The sequence below is a fragment of the Alnus glutinosa genome, chromosome 12, assembly GCF_958979055.1.
Source record: "Alnus glutinosa chromosome 12, dhAlnGlut1.1, whole genome shotgun sequence".
NCBI classification, from domain to species: Eukaryota; Viridiplantae; Streptophyta; class Magnoliopsida; order Fagales; family Betulaceae; genus Alnus; species Alnus glutinosa.
Genome location: NC_084897.1, coordinates 17,105,028 through 17,132,930, shown reverse-complemented (window position 1 = coordinate 17,132,930; position 27,903 = coordinate 17,105,028). Strand labels below are relative to the sequence as shown.

The 27,903-nt window shown below is 40.3% G+C and overlaps 2 protein-coding genes across 4 annotated transcripts; one reads left to right on the top strand and one right to left on the bottom strand.

The window, feature by feature from the left end:
• Positions 1-1,760: 1,760 nt before the first annotated feature.
• On the top strand, positions 1,761-3,446 carry LOC133851620 (plasmodesmata-located protein 3-like). Its single transcript, XM_062288120.1, has 2 exons — positions 1,761-2,782; positions 3,159-3,446. The coding sequence occupies exons 1-2, from the start codon at positions 2,014-2,016 to the stop codon at positions 3,290-3,292; spliced, it is 903 nt and encodes a 300-aa protein (XP_062144104.1). The 5' UTR covers positions 1,761-2,013; the 3' UTR covers positions 3,293-3,446.
• A 646-nt stretch (positions 3,447-4,092) lies between these two features.
• Positions 4,093-27,646, bottom strand: LOC133851619 (histone-lysine N-methyltransferase SUVR4). Of its 3 annotated transcripts, XM_062288118.1 has the most exons (9): positions 27,382-27,646; positions 25,850-25,958; positions 24,369-25,570; positions 23,667-23,932; positions 20,504-20,570; positions 20,279-20,329; positions 9,416-9,510; positions 4,580-4,767; positions 4,093-4,483 (listed from the first exon to the last, which is right to left on the bottom strand). In XM_062288118.1, exons 2-8 carry the CDS (start codon positions 25,887-25,889, stop codon positions 4,761-4,763), a joined length of 1,728 nt encoding a protein of 575 aa, XP_062144102.1. In that variant the 5' UTR covers positions 25,890-25,958; positions 27,382-27,646; the 3' UTR covers positions 4,093-4,483; positions 4,580-4,760. The 3 variants fall into 3 exon arrangements, with proteins under 3 accessions (XP_062144102.1, XP_062144101.1, XP_062144103.1); XM_062288117.1 differs by having other exon boundaries at positions 24,369-25,958; XM_062288119.1 differs by lacking the exons at positions 25,850-25,958; positions 27,382-27,646 and adding an exon at positions 25,656-25,749 and having other exon boundaries at positions 4,094-4,483.
• Between the last annotated feature and the right edge of the window lie 257 nt (positions 27,647-27,903).

Below are 27,903 nucleotides of genomic sequence, written 5' to 3'. Positions count from 1 at the left end.
TGATGGATTTTCGTGAAGAAGTTGTTGGAGAAAGAGATGAAGGGAAGGGAGATCGAGGGCGGTGACTCGCTCGTGAGGCTTTTATTGGAGGGCCGAAGGTTCCGCGGTTGCGTTGTTTGAGGTTCGTTAGAAATATAAATGGATGTTCATGTTTTTGTGTTTGTGTTTGTGTGATCGTAATTTCTTCACAAAAAAGAAAAATAGAGAAAAGGAAAAATGGTAGAATTTAATTTAATTGAGAAAATGAGGCTATCTGGATTTGTACCTTATAGCTCTTTTCTAGAACTTAAAATAGAGGAAATTAACTACCTTAATAACTACCCTGATTTATTCAGGTTTGTCATACCTGTCTTTCCCCATCTGGGTTTGACTGCATTTTCTTTTTTCATTTTTCTCCTTAATTTAAGAACTAACCCCACTCATTATATCACCCACATCTGTCCTAGCTCTCATTTGGTTCTAACTTTAGCAGCCCTTTTATTTTTGGGAAGAAAAAAAATTAAAAACAATTAAAAAAAAAAAAAAAAAAAAAAAAGCTAGGTTTTCTAAAATTGAATTGTATTAGGAATACACCAAACTCTAAATCAAATCAGAATCTTTAAAGTTTAAACTCATTAATTCTTGGAAGCAACTCTGACCTTAAATTATCTTCTGAACTAACATTCCCTCCAAAAATTATGTTATCGATTCCTTTTCATCCAAATATAATACAAATTAAATAAAGACGTTATTTCAATACCATTTTTGCAGAAAACACATGATAATCCCTTGTATAAGTACCCCCATTGCATTAATTTCAAGCCAATTCATCTCAAAAAGATGACATCGAAACAGAGCATTTTGAACATAACCATAGATTTGTCAGAAGCAATATCAGTTTTCGACCACTTAATTGCTTATACAATATATTATGGTGTTCCTTATGGGTTTTGCTCCGGATATGTTCTACCCCAGGAGTTCATTAATTGCCCTATGTATTATTCGTGTAAGTCCCTCTTGTCATTCGTCAGGCCCATATAAGGATGTTACTCCTACCCGTTTTTGCATAGAAAAAAAATATATAGAAATCTAGAGGGCACCAAAGACGTTTTTGCTGGTGGATTGCAACCGAAGGGAAGCTCTGGTTAAGAACAGATTTTCCATTTATTTGAACAAAAGCTTAATTATTTAGTATTATGGGGCTGTAATTTCGTATCGATGGAGGCTTATGCATGGCCATAAAAACTAGGAATTTTGGACATGTTTTTACAAGCAGAAAGTATCTTCTTCTTCTTCTTTTTTCTCATTTTTTCAACAAATGTTAATTACAATATTTGATTTGGCTCAATCAGGATTCCTAGCTAGTGGTTGAGTACTAGCGCCCTGATGCATAGATATTACCAAAATAAACTTTATATAAATGTAAAGGTTTGGATAATATACACAGTTGGAATCGACGATAGTTTTCATATAGTTCCGCATCTGTTATTTGATCTGCATTTCTTTTATTTTTAATTGATGTATTGAATTTCAATTATTAGTTTGGAGTGTATGGTCCAATGAGTAATTGGATTAGGGTAATTGACATTACACAAATAATTAGGAGAAAAAATTAATGAGATGGGTTGAGACTCACGCTTTTCTAATAGCATTAATAAAATATATATATATATATTTTACAGATTGAGTTAGAAAAAATTCCTCCACCCCAATTTTAAAGAAATTTTTGTCCGTTCTAAATAATCAACAATTTGAGGTCCAACCAAGTTTAATTTGGCTTGAGTGCTTGACTCATTTAGATGGGTGTTGTACGTAAATTAAAGTGGAGGATTCTTCACCTTTCATTAATATTTGAAGTATTGGTGACAAATTCTAGAAATAACATATTCATCCATAGTTTGGTACATTAGGCAGGAAAAACCAAGCTCAAAACCCAACTGCCCAAGCCATCTTCTCCAAAATGATAGTTATCCATATTCAGGCAACCCAACTCATGCTTTTTTACAACCCAATGTAGCAGCAAAGCCATCAAAAATGAGTTCAACGTCCTTGATATCATTCTCTCTTCCATCTTATGCCCTGGTTCTTATACTTTTTTTGGCTCTCTTCTTCCCGCAGCCTCTTGAATCCTCTTCAGATTACGCCACCTTAGTATACAAGGATTGCGCAAGCCAGACATTCACAGACCCAACTAAGTCACAATCACAAGCCCTTTCCCTTTCCTCTCTTTTCCAAGACCTCCTCGCGCACTCCTCTCAATCAAAGTTCTTCAAAGCCGTTGAAGGCGAAAGCGAGACGGCCATTTCCGGTTTCTTTCAGTGCAGGGGGGATATCAGTGGTGAAGAGTGTTACAGCTGCGTTAACGAACTTTCTCAAATGTCAAACACCTTGTGCAGCCAAGCAATGGCAGCCCGGGTTCAGCTTTATGGGTGTTACACATACTATGAAGCCGATGGTTTTCATGAAACCAGCACTTCCGAAGCAAACTTGCACTACAAGACTTGTGGGGAGTCTAAGGCGGTGGTCGATGGATTTGCAAAGCTCCGGGACACGGCGTTTGCCACTCTGATCAACGGTGTCGTGCACAATAACGGGTTCTATGCAACTAGTTATGACTCGGTGCAGATGATGGCACAGTGCGAGGGTGATTTAGGAGGTTGTGAGTGTGGGGAATGCGTGAGCAGCGCAGAGCAAATAGCCCAGGAAGAATGTGGGGAATCAGTTTCGGGTGAAATCTATTTGGACAAGTGCTTTATAAGCTATACCTTCTACCCAGACGGGAAACCAATCAATCCACACCCAGGTAAACTTCACATCTCGGGCTGCAAAAGATATAAATTTCTTACAAATTAGGTTAATCGTCTCTTAAAAGTTGTGTTTCTTGTGCATATAAAAAGCGCATGCTATAAATGGAAGAATTTCTTTTCGGACCGCAAATACTTCTTTGGTTTTTATTTGAAATGTCGTATTTGTCTTTTTAGCTAGTGAAAGATTATTGGGTATTTCTTCATCCATAAAATTGTTATATTGAAGTTATATAAATGGTTTTCTTCCATAACAATCACCATCATCATTATTAATGCTATCGTGACATAGGAATAACATATCCCATTGTTATTACTATCTGACGTAAAACTGCCCCAGATTGAGACCTTTTTTTTATTATTATTCTTTTCCAGAGAATGGTCAGAGAGGCAACAACAATAGCAATGGGAAAGCAGCAGCAATTGTTGTGGGAGGGGCAGCAGCTTTATTTCTTGGGTTTATTTTCTTGTTGCTTATCAGATCGTGGGGGAAGAAAGAGGATGATTAAAGTATATATAGATCATCGATCACAGATTCTTAGTTTTTCTCCATCCTTGTCTCTGTTATGTTATTTGGTAGTAAAATGCAGCAGTTATTCTGCAAGCTAGGGCTATATACTCTTATTTGGGAGCACGTATTATATGATGCAGGTTATACTCTTATCTGTTTCTGTGGCGGCCCTGGTGGGTGGACTTCCTCATCTGTTTTTTTTTCCTTTTTTTTTCCTTTTTTTTTAAAAGAAGAAGAAATATTTATAATGGTAGAGAGAGTCTGATTTATTGAAGGATAGGATTGGTAAGAGTGGATGTGGTTGGGAAGAAAATTGAGCACGTATTCTCTATTCTTTTCACTAATTTGACTTTGGATGCATCATGGTTACGCCTTTTGCAAGTGCTTATTTAATACAAGGCTTAGGAATTATTGTGAATTCATCTTAGCCTTGCTTTTATTATTATCATCATCATTATTTTTTATTATTTTTATCTATTCAATAAAGGGAAAAGGAAAAGGGAACATTACATAAAAAATAGAATACAAATAAAGGGGTGGGCAACCTGACAAAAGCCCCAATACAATCGGAATAGTGTAAAGGAACAACCTAAAAAGTATTGCAAATGGTTCAAATAAATGGCCCGACCCATTGGATTGGCCACCAGAAATTGTTTAATTAACTACTGGTTCTAGTCTCTCAAGATGTGAGGGTGTATGTTTTCTAGGGTTCGTCTAGAATTTCTCTCCCCTAAAGGAGAATAGAATATTTGGTGTCTTCTCGAATATAGGAGCAAGTTGTAATGTAAATTAGGGATTAGGACCACTGTATTTGCTTGACTTTTGTGATACATCTTTTTTTTTCGAATTAATACAAATACTTTCCTCATTCAAAAAAATAAAAACAAAAACTAGTGTTCACATACCCTTTGCCTTGTCAGTGTTGTCACCTAAAATACCGAATCGCCACCCTACTATAACTCCAGAAGATTACCTCCTCCCCTTTTAAACCCCATCAGTGCCACAGATATTTGAAGGAAGTTTATTACAAAACTAAACATGGGTCCACAATTTTGAGAGAGTCAGAAGAATGAGACTAAATGAAGTAGTTCTACGCTCTTAAAAGTAAACTGAAATTTCCTAAAATTGTAGGACGTACATGGTATGCCATGACAAGCTATGCAATGAAGTTGAGCCAACGATACAAAATCTGCATTCCGTCAATAAAATAAAACGAGTCACTTTTTCAATAAGCAGCCATGATTGATGAGGAAGACCCAAACAGCTATTGGAAATTAATACTTACAAATGCTCCCCCACTGCCTGCTTGCTTGCCCTCCAAAACTGACAGGGACGACTCCATTCAAAAACCCTGTGTATGAAATACATCCTCGTGCAATTTCTCAAAATATCTCCATTCATCTCTCAAGAGTTTTCCTTTAGTACAATCTTTATCCACAAAAACAAAATGTGTGCAAAGTTGCCATCTAGCTCCTGTACAAGAAAATTTTAAAGTTATCAGGGAAAAAAAATAAGTAAAAAAACTGCCGAATTAAGTCAACTGTTCAATTTCAAATATGAAGCAGAGCACATGAACCAAGTATTCCTTTTCTCCTATAAGATGGTTGACCCTTTCCAGTTAGTTTAGGTCCATTTTACAAGAGAATCAAAAGCTACAGATTGATTTCTTTTCAAGATCCAGCTTTTATTAGGCCTGACGAAGGAGCCGAATTCAAATCATGTCATGAGACTTGTGAGTAGTTTAATAGAGGGAAATGAAAACTTCAAAAATACTATGCAATGCAGCCTTTACTAGTGTTATGAACACACTCCTATTTGATGTTCCATTTTACACTAAAAGCCTTAGCATCAGGAATATTGTTTTTTTTTTATAAGTAAACATCAGGAATATTGTTGTCAGAGGTTAGTGTGAAAATTGTTCACGTGCCACTTTCCTTGTCTAAGAGCTTGTTTGGAATTGTGTTAAGAAGCTTAAAAAAGTACTTTTAATACATAAAGAGATGCGTCAAGCAAAAAGGGTTCGTTTCATTAAAAAAAAACTTCAGAAGTACTTTTTAAAAAAGCACAAAACTGCATTTTAGAGGAAGCTTGAAAATGAGGTCATTTTTTAAAAAGACTTTTCATATTTTTTTCTATAGACAAAAGCTCTATTTCTCAATGCATTTTCAATTCTTGATGTCCCACATTAAATTCAATTCTTGATGCATTTTGGGACCATTATGTGATGACCAGAAGTCGCAAGAAAAAACCATGCCAAAAGGCCAAGTTAAACTATTCCCGATGGAGAAAGGGGCAAGCTCTTCCGATGAAGCTGTTATATACCTATTGTTTTGTCCATGCATACCACATTCGCCATGAAGAGGGGGAGAACAAAAAATTTAGCTGTTTCAATTTTACTACTAGTAAACAACCTAATTGCTATGGCAGTGTTGATCAGTTTTAGCAATTAATATATATGTGTGTGAAAAGAAGATGGTCCATGGATTCCTCATTCCTTTTGCACATACAACACTTATCAATCATGATGACATGCCTCTTTCTAAGATTGTCCATGAAAAGAATCTTCCTAAAGCCGCCGACCAAGCGAAAAAAACCACTTTCAAAGGAACCTTGGTCCACCAAATACTTTTCCAGGGAAAATGAGCTTCATCTTTACAAGCAATGACCCTATAGAAGGATTTAACATCAAACTTCCCTATGTGAGAAGGGGCCCACCAAGCTTGTCTTCCCCTTCCCTTCTCACTCTAATGGAATACAAAAAAGTGAATAAGGAAGCCAAGACATCCACCTCCCAGTCATGAGCCGCTCGAATAAAGTTGGGAATTATATCTTGAGAATTTATGAAAATTGAGTTGTTCATTTGACAAAATTCCAAGAATTACAAATTTTTTTTTTGGTAAGTTATTGCAATTTTATTAAAAAAACAGCGTAAGGCACCCCTAGTACACACGGAGTATACAAGAAGCAAAAGCCTCACCACCGACCCAACAAGAAGAAGCCCACAAAACAACCTAACCTTAAGGCCCCGAGAAACAAACCACAAAAAACCCCAAGGCAAACAACCCTACATCATATGGGTCTTGCCTTTCCTACACCTAGAAGAAATTTTAGAGTCGCCATAATTAACGGAGCTTTGCAGATTCAGAAGCTCTTTCTTGCCCTTAGTCTTCTGACGCTTAATCATTTCTTCCGTAATAGCCCTGAACCTCTCGTTATGCTCCTCAGACACATTCCCCGCATACTCCTGGGACAACCTCTCCCAAAACCCAGCAACCTTCTTCCTAACATCTATCTCCCACTCCGACATCAACTTCTCATCCATCTCAGCCGAAGAGAAGGAATCTGTATGGGTGGAAGACGTCTCCAGTGCTGGAAGAAGAGAAGAAGTCTCAGAAAGTCCAACTACAGAACCCGAAAACCTAAGGAATACCGAAGGAAGACTTAGCCCGGCTACAGAACCACCCCTGGAAGAAGACAGAGCCAGAGAAACCCCAGGAGCGAGCTCCTCTCTAGCCTTCCTCAAGCCCCCAGAGACACCATCGAAGCCCTCTGGTTCAACCCCGTTCTTATCCATTCGTACAACACTAACACCCAAAGGTCCAGTCCCTGTATCGACTGTTTCTGGAACAACCTCCATCGTCTCCGACAAAAGAGGACACCCAAGCAAACCCGACAATGACATACCCACACACTCTATGGTATCCAACGAAGCATCCTCCAAGCCACCAAAATAAGGACGGACCAAAGGAATCCCAAAAGAAATCTCCGGTGACATCTCCGGCATGATTTTCGATGAACGGGAGGCTAAAAGTTTCGGGAGGAATCGGGCTAACCGAAAACCCGAACGTTTACGACCCAGCCCAGTCCCGACAAAACAGTCCAAAATATTCTTTACAGCTCAACCCAGAGCCAAGTTAAACCCGTTGCCCAGCTTTCTCCACATGCGACGTTTTGAAAATTCGAATTTCAAATTCGAATGTGAGAGAAGCTTCTTACCTAGAGGACAGATAAGCCGGTCTTTGTCCAACAGTTCAAGAGGAGGTGATTCCAAAGAGAAGCAATCCACCGCCGTTCTCAAATCGTCCTCTGCATGCCTCACCGACGGGAGAAAAATGAAAATCCAGAACACATGGCTCCGCCGACGCAGCGCTCAACCTGGAACGACTACCCCCCACGAAAGGCACCGAACCTGACCTCAACACCTCCACAAAGGAGGGACCCTTCCAGCAAGGAAACATTCCCATCTTTGTCTCTTCTTCCTTCCTCTCATTATTGACCGACACATACGGGGACCCAGCTCCCCAGTCCATTTTGGCAGAAAGGAAAACAGCGGCCTTTATCAGCTCGTCTGAGAATTTGAGCCAACCCTACCCACCACAGCCTTCCGGGATCAAAATAAGTCCTTTCCGGCCACCCAAACCGAATACTGCTGCCTCAAGGAAACGGCTAGCATGGTTACTACCTCTCCGAGCAATCAAAATTTTCGACCCTTCCCTGAAGGATTTGATGAACTCTTGATCTTCCGGGAAACCCAATAGAATCTCCAGCGTCGACGCAAGCCACTCCGAGCACTGTGGACTGATGACGATTTTGCCAGAAAAACTTTTTCTCCTCTCCCCCACCCTCAGCCTTGACGCCCCATCCAGAACCGAGAAGACAAAAATCTTCGACTCCACAAGAAAACTTTCTCCATCTCAAGACACCCCCAAAACGCAGAACGGACGACCCAGAGAATGTTAAATAGTCGCCGACGGAAAGGAGCCCACAAAGAGAAACCACTGGTTGATGCCCCTATGCGCGATACAAAGGATACACAAGAACCAGAAAGACGGAACTCACACCCCGACTTCACAACAAAGATAAGGAAGCAAAGAGAGAGGGTCTCCTAGCTTGATGCACTCTCACGCGCCGACGCTAGGTCAGGGATGTAGAGAGAGAGAGAGAGATGTGACCCAACCCAACCCAAGAATTACAATTCCCGTGAGTAGAATTACAATTCTCATGAAACACGAGAATTCTAGCTCCTACCTCGTAGGGTGAAAGAAAGCCATAGAGGAAAAGTGAAAAGAAAGGAAAGTTGCTTTCCTAGTCTACCATGCATTTTAAAAAATATAACATACTCAAACTTTAATGGTTAAGGGTGCCAGATGAGCCCGGCGTCTCGTAAACTCGGTTCGACTCGGCTCGCTTAAACTCAATTCGGTCTCTGTTCTAAAAATAAATGAGCCGTTCATAAACACAATAATCTGCTCGTATATTAAATGAGACATACTCGTATAAATTTGGCTCAACTCGAACAAAGCTCGTAAGCTTGGCTTGTATAAGTTCAATTCGACTCATTCGGCTCGAATCGTTAGCTCGCTCGTGTATATATATATATGTGTGTGTGTGTGTGTGAGTTTTATAAATATAAGATTCTATAATTATAGTGTAAAAATATTAACATAATAAACATAATATATGTAAAACTACAAACGTTCCATTTAGAATCTGAAATATAGATCAAAGTTAAAATTGTACTGAATTTTAATATATATATTTTTTGAAATAATTTTTTTTTTATATAAAAAAAGTTTTATTAGAAAAAGTGTAAAGCGCCCATAAGTACAAAATGAGTATACACAGGAATAACCAAAGCCAACCCACAAAAAGCACCCAACAAAAATTATTATAAAACTCCAATCGAGCTCGAGCTTGATTGGAGGCTCGGCTTGTTAAGCTAGCCAAGTTCAAGCCAAGCTCAAACTCGGCTAGGCTCTTAACAAGTTGAATTCGACAACCCTTCAAAACTCAGCTCGAGCTCGAGCTGAGCTCAAGCCACTATTCTATGTATTTGAGCCGAATCTGGCAGTCCCAAGCTCGGCTTGGCTCAGCTCTAATATAGCCCTTTATAATGGTGCATCAAGCAATCAAACGTGAAGAAAGAGATTTGAGGGAAACTGTTTCCTGTGGGAAAACAGATAGGGGGAGGCCCGTGGCACACCTAATACTAAATTATGCAAAAAGTGAGGGAAATGCAATTTTGTCATTCTTTTTCTAGCCTTTCTTACTCAAACTGAGCCACAATAAAATGCTAAAACAATCACCCAATGAAACAAAAATAATCACAGGAGAAACTCACCTTTTTTGCTTCATCTCACGGCAGTACGCACTTCCACAACAGCAACGAAATGCCTTAACAGGATGATTCTGATCAGCAAAGTCGATCCCATAATCCTGCCAACAATTTCATGTAGATAATCGAAGCAATTAGGAAATCCAGACCATCAATCATATCATATCATATCATATATATATATATATATATACACACTAGTGGAATCAATAAGAGGGGAGCCTATCATTGCGACAAGTGGTGGCTTAAAAGTATTGAGAAATGTCCCTTAAATTAAAAACAATGCAAACTTGCATTTAAGTCACATCCCTTATCTTCCCAAGACATCGGTTTCAGACTTGGTTTAAGACACCAATCAAACCATGTTTCACACTTTCACTCAAACACTATTTCACACTTTCATTCAAACATCGCTTCCCCCTCGCATTAAACGTAAGCTTCAGAATAAACGTCAGCTTTACATCGAACGTAAGTTTCTCACGTCTGTTTCACCCTAAAAGCTCAAATATCTCTCTCTCACCCTTGACTTTGACGAGTACTCGATCTCTTTCCATGATCAAGAGAGAGATTGAGATGGATTTTGTTAGTTGTTAATTTGCAATTAGTTTATTTGATGAAATCTTTTCTTTAAAAAAACATTGATTGGATTTTGGAAATTGTGTTTGCAGGGCCATGTTCAAAAGAGAATGGTTAATAATTCGTTTGTTTGTCCCTATTTTCTGTGATTCTATACTTTTGGATTCATTTTTTGTCCTTATTTTCAGTTTAAATTTTTATATTACTTTTTACTTCTGTTCTAAAAGTAATTTCTTCCACTTTATATATGCCAAGGATGGATGAAATACAAAATCTCTACTTGACAAGACTTTTTCTTATACCTATGAATTTCATTGAAACCTAAAAAAGTATACGGAAAAGACACTTGTTTTCTTATACCTATGGATGCTCTTAAATATCCATCCTCTAACCATCTCTTACCCATCTCCATACAATTTCTATTTTTTGTCTTTATTTCCTTTTGTAATTTATATGTTATTTTTTATTCAAATTAATTGTTTTCCCTTTTGAGAAATTTACACTTAATTCATTGAAATGATGGTGAGATAGGAGAGTTTCCTATCGTTATGTTTTATATCAGGTATGACAATCTTTTAGTCTACGCAGTTATTTTTTTAGGTTTCTTTTTTATGTAATGTACATTGTTTACGTGCTTAATTGATGGACAACATTGGTTTTTCAAAGTTTTTATATGGCTTATGTTTTTTTTTTTTTTTAATTTTTATTGACATTTTGGTAGCCAATTAGTCAGTTGAGTGAGGGGAAGGAATTTGTTACTCATAATCTCTTTAAGACTGTTATTAGGGTTTTGTGAAAAGAAAGAGGCGGCACGTTATATTATCTTACGTAGCCTACCTCACACATTATTATATAGGCTTTGGAGAATATTACAATGACCACAATACCCTCAAACCCTAATATATTATTCTAACACTCCCCCTCAAGCTGGAGCATATATATCATATAAGCCCAGCTTGTTACAAATACACTCTAACTGGTTCCGACACAAAGCTTTTGTAAACACATCAGCTAACTGGTCTCCAGACTTCACGTATGCTGTAGATATATCTCCATCGAGTATCTTGTCTCTGATGAAATGACAATCAACCTCAATATGCTTAGTCCTTTCATGAAAAACTGGGTTAGATGCAATATGTAAAGCAGCCTGATTATCACAAAATAACGGAATAGGAGTAGGAGCTGAGAACCCAATCTCTTGAAGGAAATGTTGTAACCAGGTCAATTCAGTAGCAGTATGAGCCATTGCCCTGTACTCTGCTTCAGCACTAGATCGTGCCACTACTATTTGTTTCTTACTCTTCCAAGTGACAAGATTACCACCAAAGAATGTGCAATAACCTGTAGTAGATCGTCTATCTGAAGGAGAACCTGCCCAATCTGCATCAGTAAAACCTTCGACTCTAAGATGTCCATTTGGTCTATAAAGTATTCCTAGACCAGGGGCTCTCTTCAAATACCGAAGAATGCGAGTAATAGCTTCCCAATGTGAAACCCGAGGAGCCTCCAAGAACTGACTAACAACACTAACTGCATATGAGATATCTGGCCTGGTGATAGTAAGATGGTTCAACTTCCCAACTAGACGGCGGTACCTGCCTGGATCTTCAATAATTCACCTTCACCCTTCAATAATTTCTTATTTGGATCCATCGGAACATCAACTGGTCGAGAACCCAAGAGACCTGTCTCTTCTAATAAATCAAGTGCATACTTTCTCTGAGATAAGTTGATACCTGTTCGAGATCTAGCAACTTCAATACCTAGGAAATATCGAAGTTTGCCCAAATCCTTTGTATGAAACTGCTGTTGTAGAAACTGTTTTAAACGAGCAATGCCTTCTGAATCATCTCCAGTAATAACAATATCATCTACATATACCACAAGAAATATATAGCCTGCACTAGTGTGTAAGTGAAATACTGAATGATCCGTCTGACATCTCTGAAGACCAAACTTCAATATTGCTTCAGAGAATTTTCCAAACCATGCCCTCGGTGATTGCTTGAGACCATACAATGCCTTTTTCAACTTACAGACACGGCCTGGAGACTCCCCCTGAGCAACAAACCCAGGTGGTTGCTCCATATAAACCTCCTCATGCAAATCCCCATGCAAAAAGGCATTTTTGACATCCAATTGAAACAAGGGCCAATCCAGAGTAGCAGCCAAAGAAATAAGAACACGAACAGAAGAAATTTTGGCAACGGGTGAGAAAGTTTCATCATAATCAATACCATACGTTTGTGTATAGCCTTTAGCAACCAGCCGAGCTTTCAATCGGTCAACAGAACCATCAGGATTAAACTTAACTGTGAAGACCCATTTGCAACCAACAGTCTTCTTATGAGGTGGTAAAGGAACAAGCTCTCACGTCCCATTTTGATGCAAGGCGCTCATTTCCAATTCCATAGCTTGCCTCCAACCGGAGTGAGATAAAACATCATGCACTGTCTTTGGAATGGAAATACTAGAGAGGTGGGAAATAAAACAAGATAGTGAAGGAGATAAAGAACTAGTGGATACAAACTGACTGATAGGATGGTGAGTAGTGCAAGAACGTGTACCTTTCCGTAGGGCAATGGGCAAGGAGTCTGATGCAGGTGGAAACACTGGATCTGAAGACGGTGAGGATGATGGTGGAGGAGCATGAGCTAATGGGCGTGGTCGACACGTATAAACCTGGAGTGGGGCAGGCGAGTGTGGTGGCGACAAGACTGGAGGAGCAGAGGCAGGCTCAGAGAGAAATGGAACAGGCAACGGAATGGACGCAACATCAGGTGCAAGAAAAGAGTCACCCAAAGAAGTTGTAGCAGGGAAATAGGGGAGAGACTCAACAAATGTGACATCGGCGCTAGTGAAGTAGCGTCGAAGAACAGGACTATAGCAACGATATCCTTTCTGAGTGGAGGAATATCCAAGAAATACACATTTAGTAGCACGAGGGTCAAGTTTATCAAAACCGGGACCTAAATTATGGACATAGCAAACACACCCAAATACCTTAAGGGGCAAGGAGAACGGGGAGGAAGAAGGATATAAAAGGGAACGAGGAGAAACACCATCTAAGACCGAGGAGGGCATCCTATTAATGAGATAACAAGCAGTGAGAACAGCATCACTCCAAAATTGTTTGGGGACATGCATATGAGACAAGAGACAACGTGTAACATCCAATAAATGACGATTCTTGCGTTCGGCCACACCATTTTGTTGTGAAGTGTGAGCACAAGAGGTTTGATGGATAATGCCTTTATCAGACAAATAAGAGGTAAAATGACCGGATGTGTATTCTTTGGCATTATCCGAACGCAAGAGACGGATTTTCTGAGCAAATTGAGTTTTAACCATATTGCGGAAAATTTGAAAAATAGAGAATAGCTCAGTACGATTTTTCATTAAAAATAACCATGTCATACGGGAAAAATCATCCACAAAAGTCACAAAATAATGGAATTTATTGGACGCGATATTAATGGGACCCCATACATCAGAATGAACCAACTCAAAAGGACTCAAAACCCTACGGACAACTCTAGACGGAAAAGAAACACGACGATGCTTACTAAGCTGACAAGCTTCACAAGACACAGATAACTCAGAACGAAGACTTGGGACTTGATGCTTCAAAGTAGGAAGAGACGGATGACCAAGACGACAATGCCATTGAAGAGCGGAGGCCGAGGACTGCAAAGCGTGAGAGGCGGGTGTAGGTGCGAGGTCCAGATAATATAAGCCACCAACTTCATGCCCCATACCAATCATCTTCTTCGTCTTGAGATCCTGAAAAATGCACAAAGAGGGGTAAAAACTAACTGAACAATGAAGGGCTTTGGTAATTTTACTAATAGATAACAAATTAAATGGAAAACCGGGAACATGTAGAACGGACAACAACTCAATGTCAGGACTCAAATGGGTAGTGCCTGAGCCGGCCACTTGGGAGAGGGAACCATTAGCAAGAGTGACACTTTTAGGTGTAACAACAGAATGATAATCAGAAAGGGAAGTGGACGAACCAGTCATGTGTTCATTTGCGCCAGAATCGATAACCCATGGGTTGCTAGTGGAGGATAAAAGACAGTGAGATGCAGTACCTGACTGAGCAAGAGTAGCAGTGGAAGAGGAAGAAGCTTGCTTATGGGCCAAGAACTGAGCATACTCATCTTTCGGATTGGAGATGACATCACACTCCAAATTGAGGCTGGACGGAGCAGGGGGTCCAGAGGTGGCTAGAGAATCTGCTTGAGAAGACACCTGATTGGCAAACCCAGATGGTGTGCCATGTAGATCCCAACAATAATCCACAGAATGATTGTTTCAGCCACAATGAGTGCATTTGCGAGACCCACGACCGCCCGTACGACCACTACCTCGAGAATCACGTCCACCGCGAAAACCACGACCACCTCTACTGACACGTCCTCCACGGGAACTACCAGAACCACCACGGGCAGCAATAAAAGCAGCGCGATCACCCTCACGGTCAGAATTCAACACAGGGCCATGATCAGATAGAGTAGCACGCTGAATACGAGAAAAAACCTCAAGAAGAGATGGGAGATCTGAACTACCCAAGATCTGTGCACGAACTGACTCATACTCAGGTTTCAAACCGAGAAGAAAGCGAACCACATCCACATCTTGACGTTGCTTGCCCATTTTCTGTAGATCAATTGAGAGTGGTTGATACATGTCCCGCTCCTGACAGATGACCACAACCTGATTGTAATACTCGTTCACAGGCTGAGCACCTTGCTCGAGTCCAAAGTATTGTTTGCAGACTTCATAAATGCGAGTAGAGGGTGGGGATGGCTTAAATTCTCAGACGAGCTGAGAAAGGTTGTCGATTTTGTCTCAGGTTCGGTGAGTGGCAGGCTCGGCTCCTCATCTACACCGGAGAAGAAGGTTGTGGAGGAAGTTCGGATGACTCTGGGCCTGGCTCCAAAGTGGACGGGGCCTTCTTTTGCGGAGGTTGTGAGGGCAGATTCGACCGCTGTTGCGAAGAAGATGCCCATAGTGGGTGATGGTCGGTCCAGGCTAAGGGCTTCGCGGGCGACACCTTACGAGTTCGATCTTCTTCCGGCAGTGCGGCATGCAGAGGATATTCCGAGATCGGCGGTGGATTGCTTTTCCTTGGAGGCTCACCGGCTTGATATGTTGGGCAAAGACCAGATTGTATGTCCGCAAGGTAAGGACTCTCATTTGAAATTTGAAATTTCGAGATCGCGGACGTGGCGTAAGTTGGGTTCTGGTTTTTATTTGGCTTTGGGCCGGGCCGTGGGGAGAGTTCTGAGCCGATTTACCGGGTCGGGGCTGTTTCGAAAACCTTTAGGTTTTCGCGTGACCCGAATCAAGCGGAAACCTAAAGTTTCCTGTCCGCCGCCAACCTCGCCGGAGACGACAACGGAGATGTCCTCTGGGTTGATTCTAAATCGGATTCTTCCTGGGGGTTTGGAGGTGTCAGCGTTGGGAGATAAAGTGGGCGTGAGTCCAGCATCTTCGGCTGATGTCGGGATCTATCCTAGGCCGGAGTCCTCGTCGGCGACAGTTACAGGGACAGATACAGGAACGGAGTCTTTTTCCGGGGGTGAGTCGAGCAGGTCCCAGGTGCCTTCGGCGGTTTCTTGCTCGAGTGTGAATCCAGCCTTTAATAGGTTCGGTTTCCCCCCTTCTCCGGCACCGGATCTGGGTTTTCCGGGGGGTTCAGCTTCTACTTCTTTTAAGTTTACTCCTTTGGGGAAGCTTCAGTTTCCTAATCCCCTCTCTGCCGCTCCGTCGCTCGCTGGTGCAGCTCTTTTAGGAGAGAAGCTGCGCTCTCCCCTCCCTGTGGTGGCTTCTAAGCCCTTCCAGTGTTACTACAGAAGGGCAAAAAAATTGAGGGAAAGGCATTCTGTGAAGTGGAATGATGGGCTACTTTCTGACTCTTTGCAAGCTGTGAAGATGTCAGTTGGCTTCGTTGTTAAGAGGGTTTCAGGTGGAGTGCCGCCAGCTGAGAAGGCGGCAAAACCTCCTGCAATAAAGAAGGCAATGACGTCAGTGAATCAGGGCCTTTTTAGGAAGGGGTTTCTCAATATTCCCCCGATTTCAGTCCCTACCATGGCGCTTCAGGAGGTCAACAATGACGGGGTGGTAGGTCCTTCTTCCCCTTCGAGTGGTTGCTTGAATGGTTTCTCCCAAACTCGGAATTGGCCTGTTGGCTTTGATCATAACGGGGAGATTGTGGTGTGGGAGGAGGATGAAGATGATTATTGGGATGGTTTGCCATTAGATTGGGCGATGGATGGGGATTTTGGGGAGGAGGCTTTGGCTATTCGGGATGCCATGGAGGAGGAGTTCCAGTTTTTTGCGCGTCAAAAGTCTAAAGGGAAAAGGGAGCTTCTAAATTTGCATAGTTCCATTAACTATGGTGACGCGAATTACCCCTCTAGGCGTAGGAAAGGCAAGGCACATATGTTGTAGGTCTGTTGTGCTTTGACGGGTAGTGGGTTTTATTGTTCTTAGTTGGGTTCTTTTGTATTTTGTTTGGTTCTTTTGTGTTCTGGGGCATTTGTGTTGTGGGTTTTTTTGGGTTAGCTTTGGTTGTTCCTGTGTATACTTCCTGTGTACCTAGGGGCGCCTTACGCTTTTTTTATAAAAGTTCTTCTTACTTATCAAAAAAAAAAAAAGTAATATTGCCAGTACCAGAATACATATGACTAAGATGATCCCAAATATCCTTGGCAGTAGGAAGATAAATACACGAGGATCCAATGTGAGGTTCAACACTGTTCAACATAAGAGAGATAATCTGATTGTCTTCCTGATCCCAAAGGCTGGTGGAAGTAGAATCAGTCGGTTTGCCTGATTGCAAATGAGTATACAAATCCTTCCCGCGCAAGGATACCTCAACAAAACGTGCCCAATAGACATAATTTTTGCCATTTAATTTCACGGATGTCAGTGGTATATTACCCATAGAAGCCGAAGTGGGTATATCTGATTTAGTAGGAGTAGTCATGCTGAGTCGAAACTACCCCAAAGTGTACCAACAAGAAGAAGAAAGCCCAAAAACACAACACAAGCAATAAAGTGTGTAAAATGGGCCTGAACCGACCTGAACCAAGCTGAACGGGTCTAAAATGGGCTGAACCGGGTCGGGAACTGGATGAACCGGATCCGGAATGTCTGAACCGGGTCTGGAACTGGATGAACCGGATCGAGTTAAGAGCGGGTCGGGTTGACCGGAACACGGAGCGGACGGAACTGAACCGAATGGACTGGGCTGACCCGTGCGGGTTTGAGTGACCCGGCCCGACGCAGATCCTCTGCAGCGACAACCGAGACGGCCGGTGACCACGTCAGTCCAATCTCCACTGAACCCACGCACTGAACAACCACCGGGAGAGCCACACCACCACTAAACATGGCTCCGGCAACCGCAGAAGACGTCAACCTCCACAGACTGCACCGACGCCACCACTAAGCACAGCTCCGGCCATCGCAACCAACACCGGCGACAACCAACGGAGCAAACCATGATGGCGAGATCACGCCGCTAACAACCGTGATTGCGCCGCCGCCGCTTGCCAGACACGGGCATGAAGCCCAGTGCCTTAGATTCCTTCGAGATGCAACACAATCAGGTCTTTGGAGTTTCTATGGTTCTGTCGTGAATGACGACAAACGAGGGAAAAGAAAGAAAAAAAAAATATATATATATATATATATATATTTTAGAGAATAGGGTATAGTATGAAGAACGGAATTAAACCCTAAGATTAAACCTTAGGCTCTGATACCATGTTATTAGGGTTTTGTGAAAAGAAAGAGGAGGCACGTTATATTATCTTACGTAGCCTACCTCACACATTATTATATAGGCTTTGGAGAATATTACAATGACCACAATACCCTCAAACCCTAATATATTATTCTAACAAAGACCTTTCAAATAAATTATAAAAAAATACCGCGCATAGCATGGGTCATAAGCTAGTGATATTAAATTAGGAATTCAGAATCAGCCATATAAATTACACAACAATATTAGCATACATATGACTTTTAACGGCATAAAACTTGTAATAGAATAGAAAGCAAGGAGCCCAGAATGTTTGCGAACAACCCGGCCTTGCAACTGAAAAGGCTCCTGTTCATGCCAAGTAACTCGAATGAAAAGATGTCAAGTGAGCCCCTTTAATGAATGTTTTTCTTTTTCTTTATGTTATTAAAAAGGAAAAGATACGGATCTTACCTTCACAAAGGGGAGGAAGTAACATTTATCTTTCCAAGGAAACGAAAGAGGAAAATTTTTTGGCTCAACTCCACCAAAACAAGGCTCTTCTAAAAAACTAAATGCTTAATAAATTATTAAGCATTTATAATAATAGAAGCCACAAGAGATTAACTAGAATAAAGTAGAAAATAATCGAGACGAGTTTGGGACAGCTTGAGAATAACAAGAAGTTGTGCAAGGTAAAATAATATATTCCACATTTAGTGCAGAGGAACAAAAAACATGAAAAAGGAATGAAAATAAAATCAAACCCTTTTTTTTTATAGGTAATAAACGAAATCGTTTTCCTGACGCTTGGGTGGTGGATAATTTGTCTATGGTAGGAGGTGTGGCCCATTGGAATGTTCTCTTTACGCGCAATGCTCAGGATTGGGAGTTGGAGATGGTGATGGCCTTCTTTGAACAATTATACTCTACTCGGGTTCGACATGGGGAGGTTGATAGGGCGGTGTGGATTCTTTCCAAGAGGAGGAATTTTGAAGTGAAGACCTACTATAAAGCTTTAGCTTGTCACGAGGCGGTTTCTTTTCCTTGGAAGGGTATATGGCGTGTTAAAGCTCCGAAGCGGGTTGCGTTCTTTGTATGGACAGCAGCGTTAGGAAAGATTTTAACTCATGACAACCTTCGAAGGCGTGGCATTGTGGTGGTTGAGTGGTGTGTTATGTGTAAAAAGCATGGGGAATCCGTTGATCACCTTCTTCTCCATTGTGACGTGGCTCGGTTGTTTGGAGCTTCTTTTATAGTTTGTTTGGGGTGGAGTGGGTTATGCCTAATAGTGTCTTGGATTTATTAAGTGCTTGGGGATCTTTGCTGGGTCGTGGTCCTGTTCATCGTATTTGGAAGCAGGTTCCTCTTTGTGTTTTGTGGGGCTTGTAGCGTGAGAAAAATTCTAGGCTTTTTGAGGATATGGAGGTTCAGGTTGGGGCTCTTTGTAGAAATGTGCTTAATATGTTATATCTTTGGGTGTCGGCGTATAGCGTGAGTAGTTTGCCGTACGCTGATTTTTTACTTTCTTGTTCGTTTCGGTCCTCTAATTAGGGGCTCCTTTGTATACTTCATGTGTACTAGGGTTGCGCCCCTCTGCGCTTTTTAATGAATTTTTACTTATCAAAAAAAAATAAACAAAATAGCATTAAAAAAGCGTAAAGGCGCCCCTAAGCATACAGGAAGTATACAAAAAGGACACCACAACAAAAGAAAAACATGAAACAAAGGAAGAACACCCGAAAAACTCAAAAGGCCAAAAAAATGCTACATCAAACCCCCAACTTCTTGCCTCTAACCCGGCTGGAATAAAATCATACCCTTAGAGCACTCTCAGCAGTTACCCTTTAATTTTTCTTAAATTTAGTGAACGAAACTACTTTTTACTTCCATATCTAAATACAGTCAACAATAACTTCCATTATCTTTTCTTATACCATTAAAATATTCTTTCTTTACAAAATGCAAGCTTGCATCCTCATCTCTTTTACAAAATTCAAACATAGTCCCCAATGAAACACAAAAGAGGAGAGAGGAAAGATGAATATTTAAAATAATAGATAAGGAAGCTAAAGTGCTACCCCAATGCATTTGGTAGCATTGTAACTTACCCAATGTTTAGGGAATATATAGGGTATCTGTTGCATGTGGCTTTTTGTGAATTTTTGAGAATTTTCCTATATTTAGGGAAGGAAAGAGGCTTTAAAGAAGCTACTATAAGTACTCTTAGACCTAACAGAGCATGGTCCTGGGGTATAGGTCAGGTTGACATAAGAAATGCTAGATAATTTCAGAGAAATCATCAATTTCCTTGAGGACAGCATATGAAAGCTTAGTTGCCTAGCATATAAACATTAGATATTTCCTACACCTAAGTTTGCAATCAAAGTTATCACTGCACATCATAGTTCTTTTTCTATAAGGAGGTTAAATCCAACAATTTTCAATCAAAAAACCTTTTACAGTCTTTTTTTCTTTTCTTTAGATGAGCAACTCCAATAAAATTACTTTCAGAAAATGATCTTACTTACCCATGACAGCTCTTCAAAAGCACTCACTTTCCTGGTAGTAAAAAAGGCAAGCTGCAAACAAGGAAAGCAAGCAAGCTCTTTAGATACAATTCTTTATTGAAAGGTTACAACCCCCCACCCAAACCCTCCCTAAAGAAAATGTAAAAAAAAAAAAAAAATCCTTTACTTCTAAATAAAGATAAATAAAAAGGAAATAAATGCAAAAAAAGCCAGCCAAATCCGTACATGATAATAGTGACGATCAGGAGTCTCCACTTCAACTGGAATATCGACCAAGTTCGCATCAAAACATCTGGAACAATAGAAACATAATTTATATAAGTGAATCACATAGAAAATGAGAAATTGGAAATAAATAAAATAAATAATGAAGTCCACCAAACCATATGGTGATATCATATTGATAGTTGATCAGTGATTCAGCATAATAATTTTCTTTCGACACAAGTAATTATAAATTAAGCAGAGTAATCTAGCACCATCAGTAATTAATACATCTTCACCAGCTTGGGCCCAGTTACGGGTTGGATCCAAAAAATGGGGTTTTAGGCCCAGTGTTAAGATGGCCAATAAGTCGGGTCTTGTTCTGAGTTCTGGTTCCGATTCTTTCTCAGCAGGTGTGGGTTTTGATCTCTCGGGTCAGGCGTCTCCTCGCCTTCAGCAACCTTTTCTCCTGTGCCAGAAGCGGTGGGTTCTTCTGGCCAGTCGTCAAGGCGCCAATGGCTTCTCCGACGGTTGTTGAGCCACCCCCAGTCGGGTTTGTTTCAGTGGGGTCTGGTTTGTCATCCCAGTTAACATCCTCTAGTCAAGTGTCTTCTCCAGTGTCTCTAGATTCTGCCAGTGGTGCTTCTGATCTGGCTGGGTCTCTGTCCAAGCCGAGTGAGGTCTCTGCTATATCGGGACCAGAACCTTCTTCACTAGTCCCTCCCCTCTCTTCTCCAGAGTTGATGAGCCAGGACCTTGGTTCGCTTGCCCCAGATCTAGTTTATGTACGTGACTTCTCAGGGGTCTTGTGTTCTTCACAGCAAGCTTCTCCTGCGGTGGCTCTGGGTCAGGCGAAAGTTCCCCAAGCCTGGAAAGCAGGTTGTGGGTCCGTTTTTCCCGATGTTTCCTCAGGGGCAGAAGAGTTAGGTGAACGGCTTCGTCTCTCGCTTCCCGTGATGTCGGAGTCTAGGGCGCCTATCTATCCTTCGGAGTCTAAGTCGTTGATTAGGTATTCTCGAAAGCGAAAGGATGCGCAATTGAACAAGTTTTTGTTAGCTGAGTCTTTGGCGGCGATCACCACGTCTCCTTCTCCGCTGGGCCATCATCATTCGCCACATTTGGAGTCCGTGGCAGTTAGGGAGCCTCCGGTCAACTTTTATCGACGTGGGTTCCTTCTTCCAAGCAACCATTCTTCCCCGCCGCATGAATCTTTGAGGGGAGGTGTTTCCGAAGAGGTTGTAGGTTCTCTTGGGGCAGTGTTTGATGCTGAGTTGTGCCTCCAAACTGTAGGGATTTCCTTTGAGAGGAACGTAAAGGGTTTTTTGAATGTCATGGCTCAAGTGGTTGAGGGGCAGAGTCTTGAGGTCCCAGTCTCCACTCCTAAGGTTAAAGGGAATAGAGAACTTCATAACCTTGAGTACGATATCAATTATGATGTAGGAGTCTTGGTTCTACTCGGGCAAAAGCAAGAGATTCGCTGTGATGTAATGTTATAGAGGGTTTTTGGGTTTTTGTTTGGGTGGTTTGGGTTTTCTGTTGTGGTTGGGTCTTTGTGGGTGTTTTTCTCTTGTTTCTCTTGTGTTTTTTGGTCTTTCTGTTATTGCGTCCTCTTGTATACTCCCTTTATACTCAGGGGCGCCTTCATCTTTTATAAAATTACTCTTACTTATCAAAAAACAATAATAATAATCAAACTAGAGACAGCTTCAAAGCATAGGAAAAGGCACCTCAAATTACAGCGATGATCAGGGTTTACCTCACAAAAGATCAAGGTATCATCCGCAAAAAGGAGATGAGACACTAAGAATTCATCATTACTCCTAGAACCCACCAAAAACTTGATAAAAGCCCCCTATTCACTGTAGGGAACAACAATATGCTCAAAGCCTCCATAACAATGACAAAGAGCAGGGGAGAAAAAGGATCCCTTGTCTCAAGCCACTAGAACTGTTAAAGAAGCCAATGAGAGTACCATTAATCAAAACAAAGAAACGCACCATAGAGAAACAACGTGATATCCACTCACACCATTTCACCCGAAAACCAAATCTCCCCAACATATACAGCAGGAAACTCCAATTAACATGATCATAGGCCTTTTCTATATCCAAGTTACAAGGCACATCTGGTTTCGGTGATCTGATTTTACTATCAAGGCATTCATTGGCAATAAGGACTAAGTCCATGATCTGTCTCCCCTAATGAAGGCATTCTGAGTCTTGGAAATAACCTCCTCCAACACCGTTTTCAACCTGTTAGCTAGGACTTCCAAGATAATTTTGTAGACGTCACCCATTAAAGTAATAGGACGAAATTTTTTTGATGTCCATTGCTATCCATGTAGCCTCCTTATCACCAATAGAATCAAACAGAAGACCATCCAATTAAGGTCACCAAGTAAATTGTTCTAGAGTAGAGAAGAGTGTAAAATTGCACAATGTGCTTACTTATTTCTGTAGCATCTGAAGAAGAAGAGCCATTAACCTCTAAAGAATCATAATATTGTTTCTTCTATTCAAATTAGCCACACGATGAAAGAATTTTGTATTATTATCTCCTACTCTCAACCAAAGAGCCCTCGACTTCTGTCTCCAGCTTACCTCTTCCATTAGAGTTGTCCTCTTCAAACTGCTAATGATCTCAGCCTTCTCGACTTCTCAATATCGGATAAAGTTCTTTTTCTGCAATAACATCAAGTTGTCCTCTTCAAACTGCTAATGATCTCGGCCTTCTCGACTTCTTGATATCAGATAAAGTTCTTTTTTCTGCAATAACATCAAGATCTCGGAGTTCATCCAAGAGAAGCTTTTTCTGCTTCTCAACATTACCAAAAATCTCATGATTTCATTTTTTTCAAGTCTGTTTTCAAAACTTTCAATTTACATGGCAGGATAAAACTAGGAGAGCCTTGAACTAGTAATAATATTTTCTAATGTCTCATCTAAATGTGCCATCAATTCTAGATGATAGGCAACTCCAATAAACAACCATAATCATGGAACAAAGAACTTTGCTCGTGAAAAATCTAAAAACAAAAAAGAAATTTTTTAACATTAACTTCCTAGATTAATTTAAAAATAGAAAACCATAATCTACCAAGATGAAGACAAAAAACAATAGCAACAAATAAACCGCTAAATTGCAGAAAGGCATTTCAAAAAACAAAACAAAACAAAAATCCTACCTATGGTTGATGAACCTTGCGACATTTCCATGACATGTCGCATCCAGACAAAGTGCCTCTTCATCCCTTAAAACTCCTTCTGAGCCCCAATCTGCATCAAGTGTTACTGGATATGTATGTCTCTCATTGCCACTGCTTTGCAGGACCCGGTCATACAACTCCATGTTGGTCAGTACTTCCCCGATGTATTCACAAACAAAACTTCCCTTAGGCAAGTCCTCAAGTGTTCTAAGTCCCCATCCTTTTCCTTCAAGAGTCCAGAACACCTGAAAATTTAAAAGTCATAAAGAATAAACTGATGAGAACTATCATATTGAATAAATATCACCAATAAGAAATTGTAGTTATTGTTGTTACTATTGTTATCATAACATATATAATAGTATAACATATGTAGCTTTGAAAAAATTAATTACCATTGGATTTATACAAATGAACCAGTTATTGCCGTAAACAACTACAAAAACAACAGGTATTTTCAGCAGAAAAACTTTCCTGGAGTCCAAAATAACACATGCTAAAAAATTAATCCTGAAATTGTTTCAGTACACAATGATTATTGACCTCAGTTAAAACGATATTTTGATATCATTCTAACTTGCACTGGCTTCCACACACTAGCAGAAGTAATTAATTGATTAGCTTAGTGAACGATGGGAAGTCAAGCTGTTTCCACTGTCAGAAATTCAAGGGAAATCTCACCTGCAACTTGCTTGTTATACCTCGCTGTACTATTCGATTTCCACACGACATGTCACATCCACATTTTCTCCAGCATTCTTTAATAAACTTTCTGACCAAATGGCCCTTGCATTGTTCAGGCATTAACTCATTCTTAGTCCTCTCTAATGGACAGTCCTGACAATAAACAAAATGGCGCTCTTGAGGTTCTTTCTTCATAGACGCACAAGCGCTTAAAAATTCTTCCTTCAGCAGACCCTTTGGAGTGTAGGCAAACTCTCCACCAGTTTCACGAGCACATGCACACGGAATTGACGATGAAAGACAGTCTCCTGAACAACCTGAACAGCAATCCTCATCCACAATCCGAGCCAGTGAAATATTTACATTGGCATGCTCATAAATTATATTATGTGGAATGTAATTGAATTTTGGAAGACTTTCACTGCTATTTTCATATACCAATGATATTTTCACTTTTTCTGAACCTTTTGTTATATCAGGAGAATTACAGAAGGGCCTCCTTTCATCATGAACCAAATTATGTGAATTTATATGCCCAGAACAGTCTGAACCATTACGATTTGAACCTGTTTTGGAATTATGTATCCCAAGAGCTCTCTTCTTTGGTCTTGTAATAGGTAAAGCATTACAGACATCTATACCCATACTGGAAGAAGAATTAACAACAATAGATCTATCTTCAGTGACCACAAGAGACGAAATGGGGTCCTTCCCTTTGCCAATCAAATGAGTGTTGGGCAGTTGGGAAGTACCTACAGTTCTGCTGTCTCTTAAACAAGGTTGAGATAGCTCCACGGTACCCTGTCCAGAAATTTTTGTAGGTATTTCATTCTTTTCCACAGCAGTCTGAACCAAATTATGTGAATTTATATGCCCAGAACAGTCTGAACCATTACAATTTGAACCTGTTTTGGAATTATGTATCCCAAGAGCTCTCTTCTTTGGTCTTGTAATAGGTAAAGCATCACAGACATCTATACCCGTACTGGAAGAAGAATTAACAACAATAGATCTATCTTCAGTGACCACAAGGGATGAAATGGGGTCCTTCCCTTTGCCAATCAAATGAGTGTTGGGCAGTTGGGAAGATGAAACCCAATCTTCTTGTTCTTCCAAATGCTTTCTTTTTATTGATCTTTCAAACCCATCATTATGTTGCATATCATCTTTGCTATTTTCCTTTAGCTCAAAGTACGCGTCTACAAGTGTCCGAAAATTGTCTTCTTCAATTAGTTCCCAATTATTATCAAAGACTTTTAAGAGATTCTTTAGCACTGGTTTCACCTCTTTATCAGGAATTCCCAAGGCCCTCGTTGCATTGAAGGCCCTGAAACTGAAGGCCTTGAAAACACTCGGTTCGGCAGCCATGACCAAACCCAAAAATAATGGAGAATTAAATTTTCACTAACTCACCACGTCTTAAACCTCCATGCTCCTGTCTATTGAATAGTTGAATGTCTCAATGAAAAAAACAATACCTGCATATTCATTATCCAAGGCTTCCCAAATATAGTGCATAACTGAATAAATGATTCCCTTGTTTCACATTGAAGTCCATGGCATCATCCACCCTTTGGACTGGACTCACTGCAAAATATGTGATTGATTAGATTACGTGTGTGTGTGTGTGTGCGCGCGTGTTTGAGCATCATCTATTATAACCTATTGATAAAAACAAAACCAAGTCTAAACGGACTTATTTCAAGAGGAACATGGACATAATAGAATACAATTGATTTCCATGAGAATTGAGATGCATAACCACACTCAACCAATAAAGAGAGGCTATATAACAAAAACAGACAAACTATAGGAATTACCAACTGTACTTCTTCTGAGAAAAGATAGTAAAAGGGTGACATTCCGCCAAATATATTCCCACTAAAGAAATATATATTCCCACTAAAGGATCACATGCCAAATGTTCTACATTTAATGGGAAATTATGGGTTCAATGGCATGATGGATGGAACCTTCTTACCCACCCACTAGATTCTCCATGTTATTAAGGATATGTGTTAACATTGGCTTCTTTATCTTTTTACACACATTACACATGCCTTGTTCATGATGCTTGTCACAGTTCCCTACCCAAACGTTAATTCACTTTAGTCTCATTCAGATAATCAAACAACAACTAGTCATACAAATAAACTTCTTTAAACTAACCATTGCAAATGTCCAACTTTCTCTCCCCTTCTCAAACGCATTCTCACCAACCAAAAAACAATTTTCCACAAACATGCTCACTAACCAGTAACCAAAGACTCAAAATACATAGTGGTAACCAAAAATAACTCTCTGTTTGGTGTTAGACATAATGTAACGAAAAACAAGAACAGAGAAAAAGAAACAAGCGCGTTTGGAATTGAGAATCGAGTTCAAAGTAACAACTTCCACACAATTTTCCTCCTCTTTGCCAACTTCATTTCTCAGTTAGCCAAACGACAGCACAAAAAGAGAGAAACCGAAATAATGTAACAGAAAGCCAAAACCGAGAAAGAAAAAATCGCAGATTGCATAAACAATGTAGTTACAAATAATAACTTTCAGGCAATTTTCCACTTCTCCAAAGATTTTTCACAGTAACCAAACAACAACATTAAAAAGGGAGAAACTGAAATCATGCAGCAGAAAACAAGATCAGAGAAAATAATAAATGCATTTAGAATAAATATTAGTTCAAGATAATCCTCGTTATCAAACGCTATTTACGGAGCTTTTTGCTTTTCGCCGAAAGAATAAAATTAAAAACAAAAACGAGTGCAAAACACTCGAAACTACTTTCACTATTTTTCATTTTTATATCTCATCAAAATACTTTTTCAAACTACTTTCACAACTTTTATTTTTATGTCACGTCAAAATACTTTTACAAGTACATCTAAAAAGTTTTATCAAACCCTAACTTTCACGAAGTTTCCTCTTCTTTCCGGAGGCTTTTCTCAGTAACCAAACAACAACATAAAAAAGAGAGACTGAGATAATCGGAAGGTTTTCTCGAACATACAAATCCGGGAAACTTGAGTCTCCGAAGAACCGATAATCCGAGAGAGAGAGAGAGAGCTCCCTCTGAAAGGTCTTATCTGAGAGCCCGCTACGAAATGCAAAAGAGACTTTGGCGTGGAATTCTGATAGTATTTCGGGGCCCAGAAATTCGATGAAAATGGACTATCTGAGGGCCCACGGTTGGAATGTTTTTAATACGCAGCGAATCGGAGAGACGCAGATTTATATATACTTCTCCACGAAACAGCGAGAGAGAGGCGATCGGATTCGGTGGGGTCGTGTTTTGCTTTATCGGGCGCGGTGAAGTCCAGGATATCATTTTGTACTTGATGACGTGTCTGTTAACTGTGGGCCACGATATTTTGTTAGTGATGAGAGTACATGGGAGAGCGGGAGAGTTGTGCGGGAAATGGTTATGTATATCGGACCTTTCCGTGTTTGATTTGTTCTCCAGAATCCCAACAAAATTATTTGTTTTTTCTTTCAAAATACACTTTTATAATCGACCAATAAAATAGAGAGA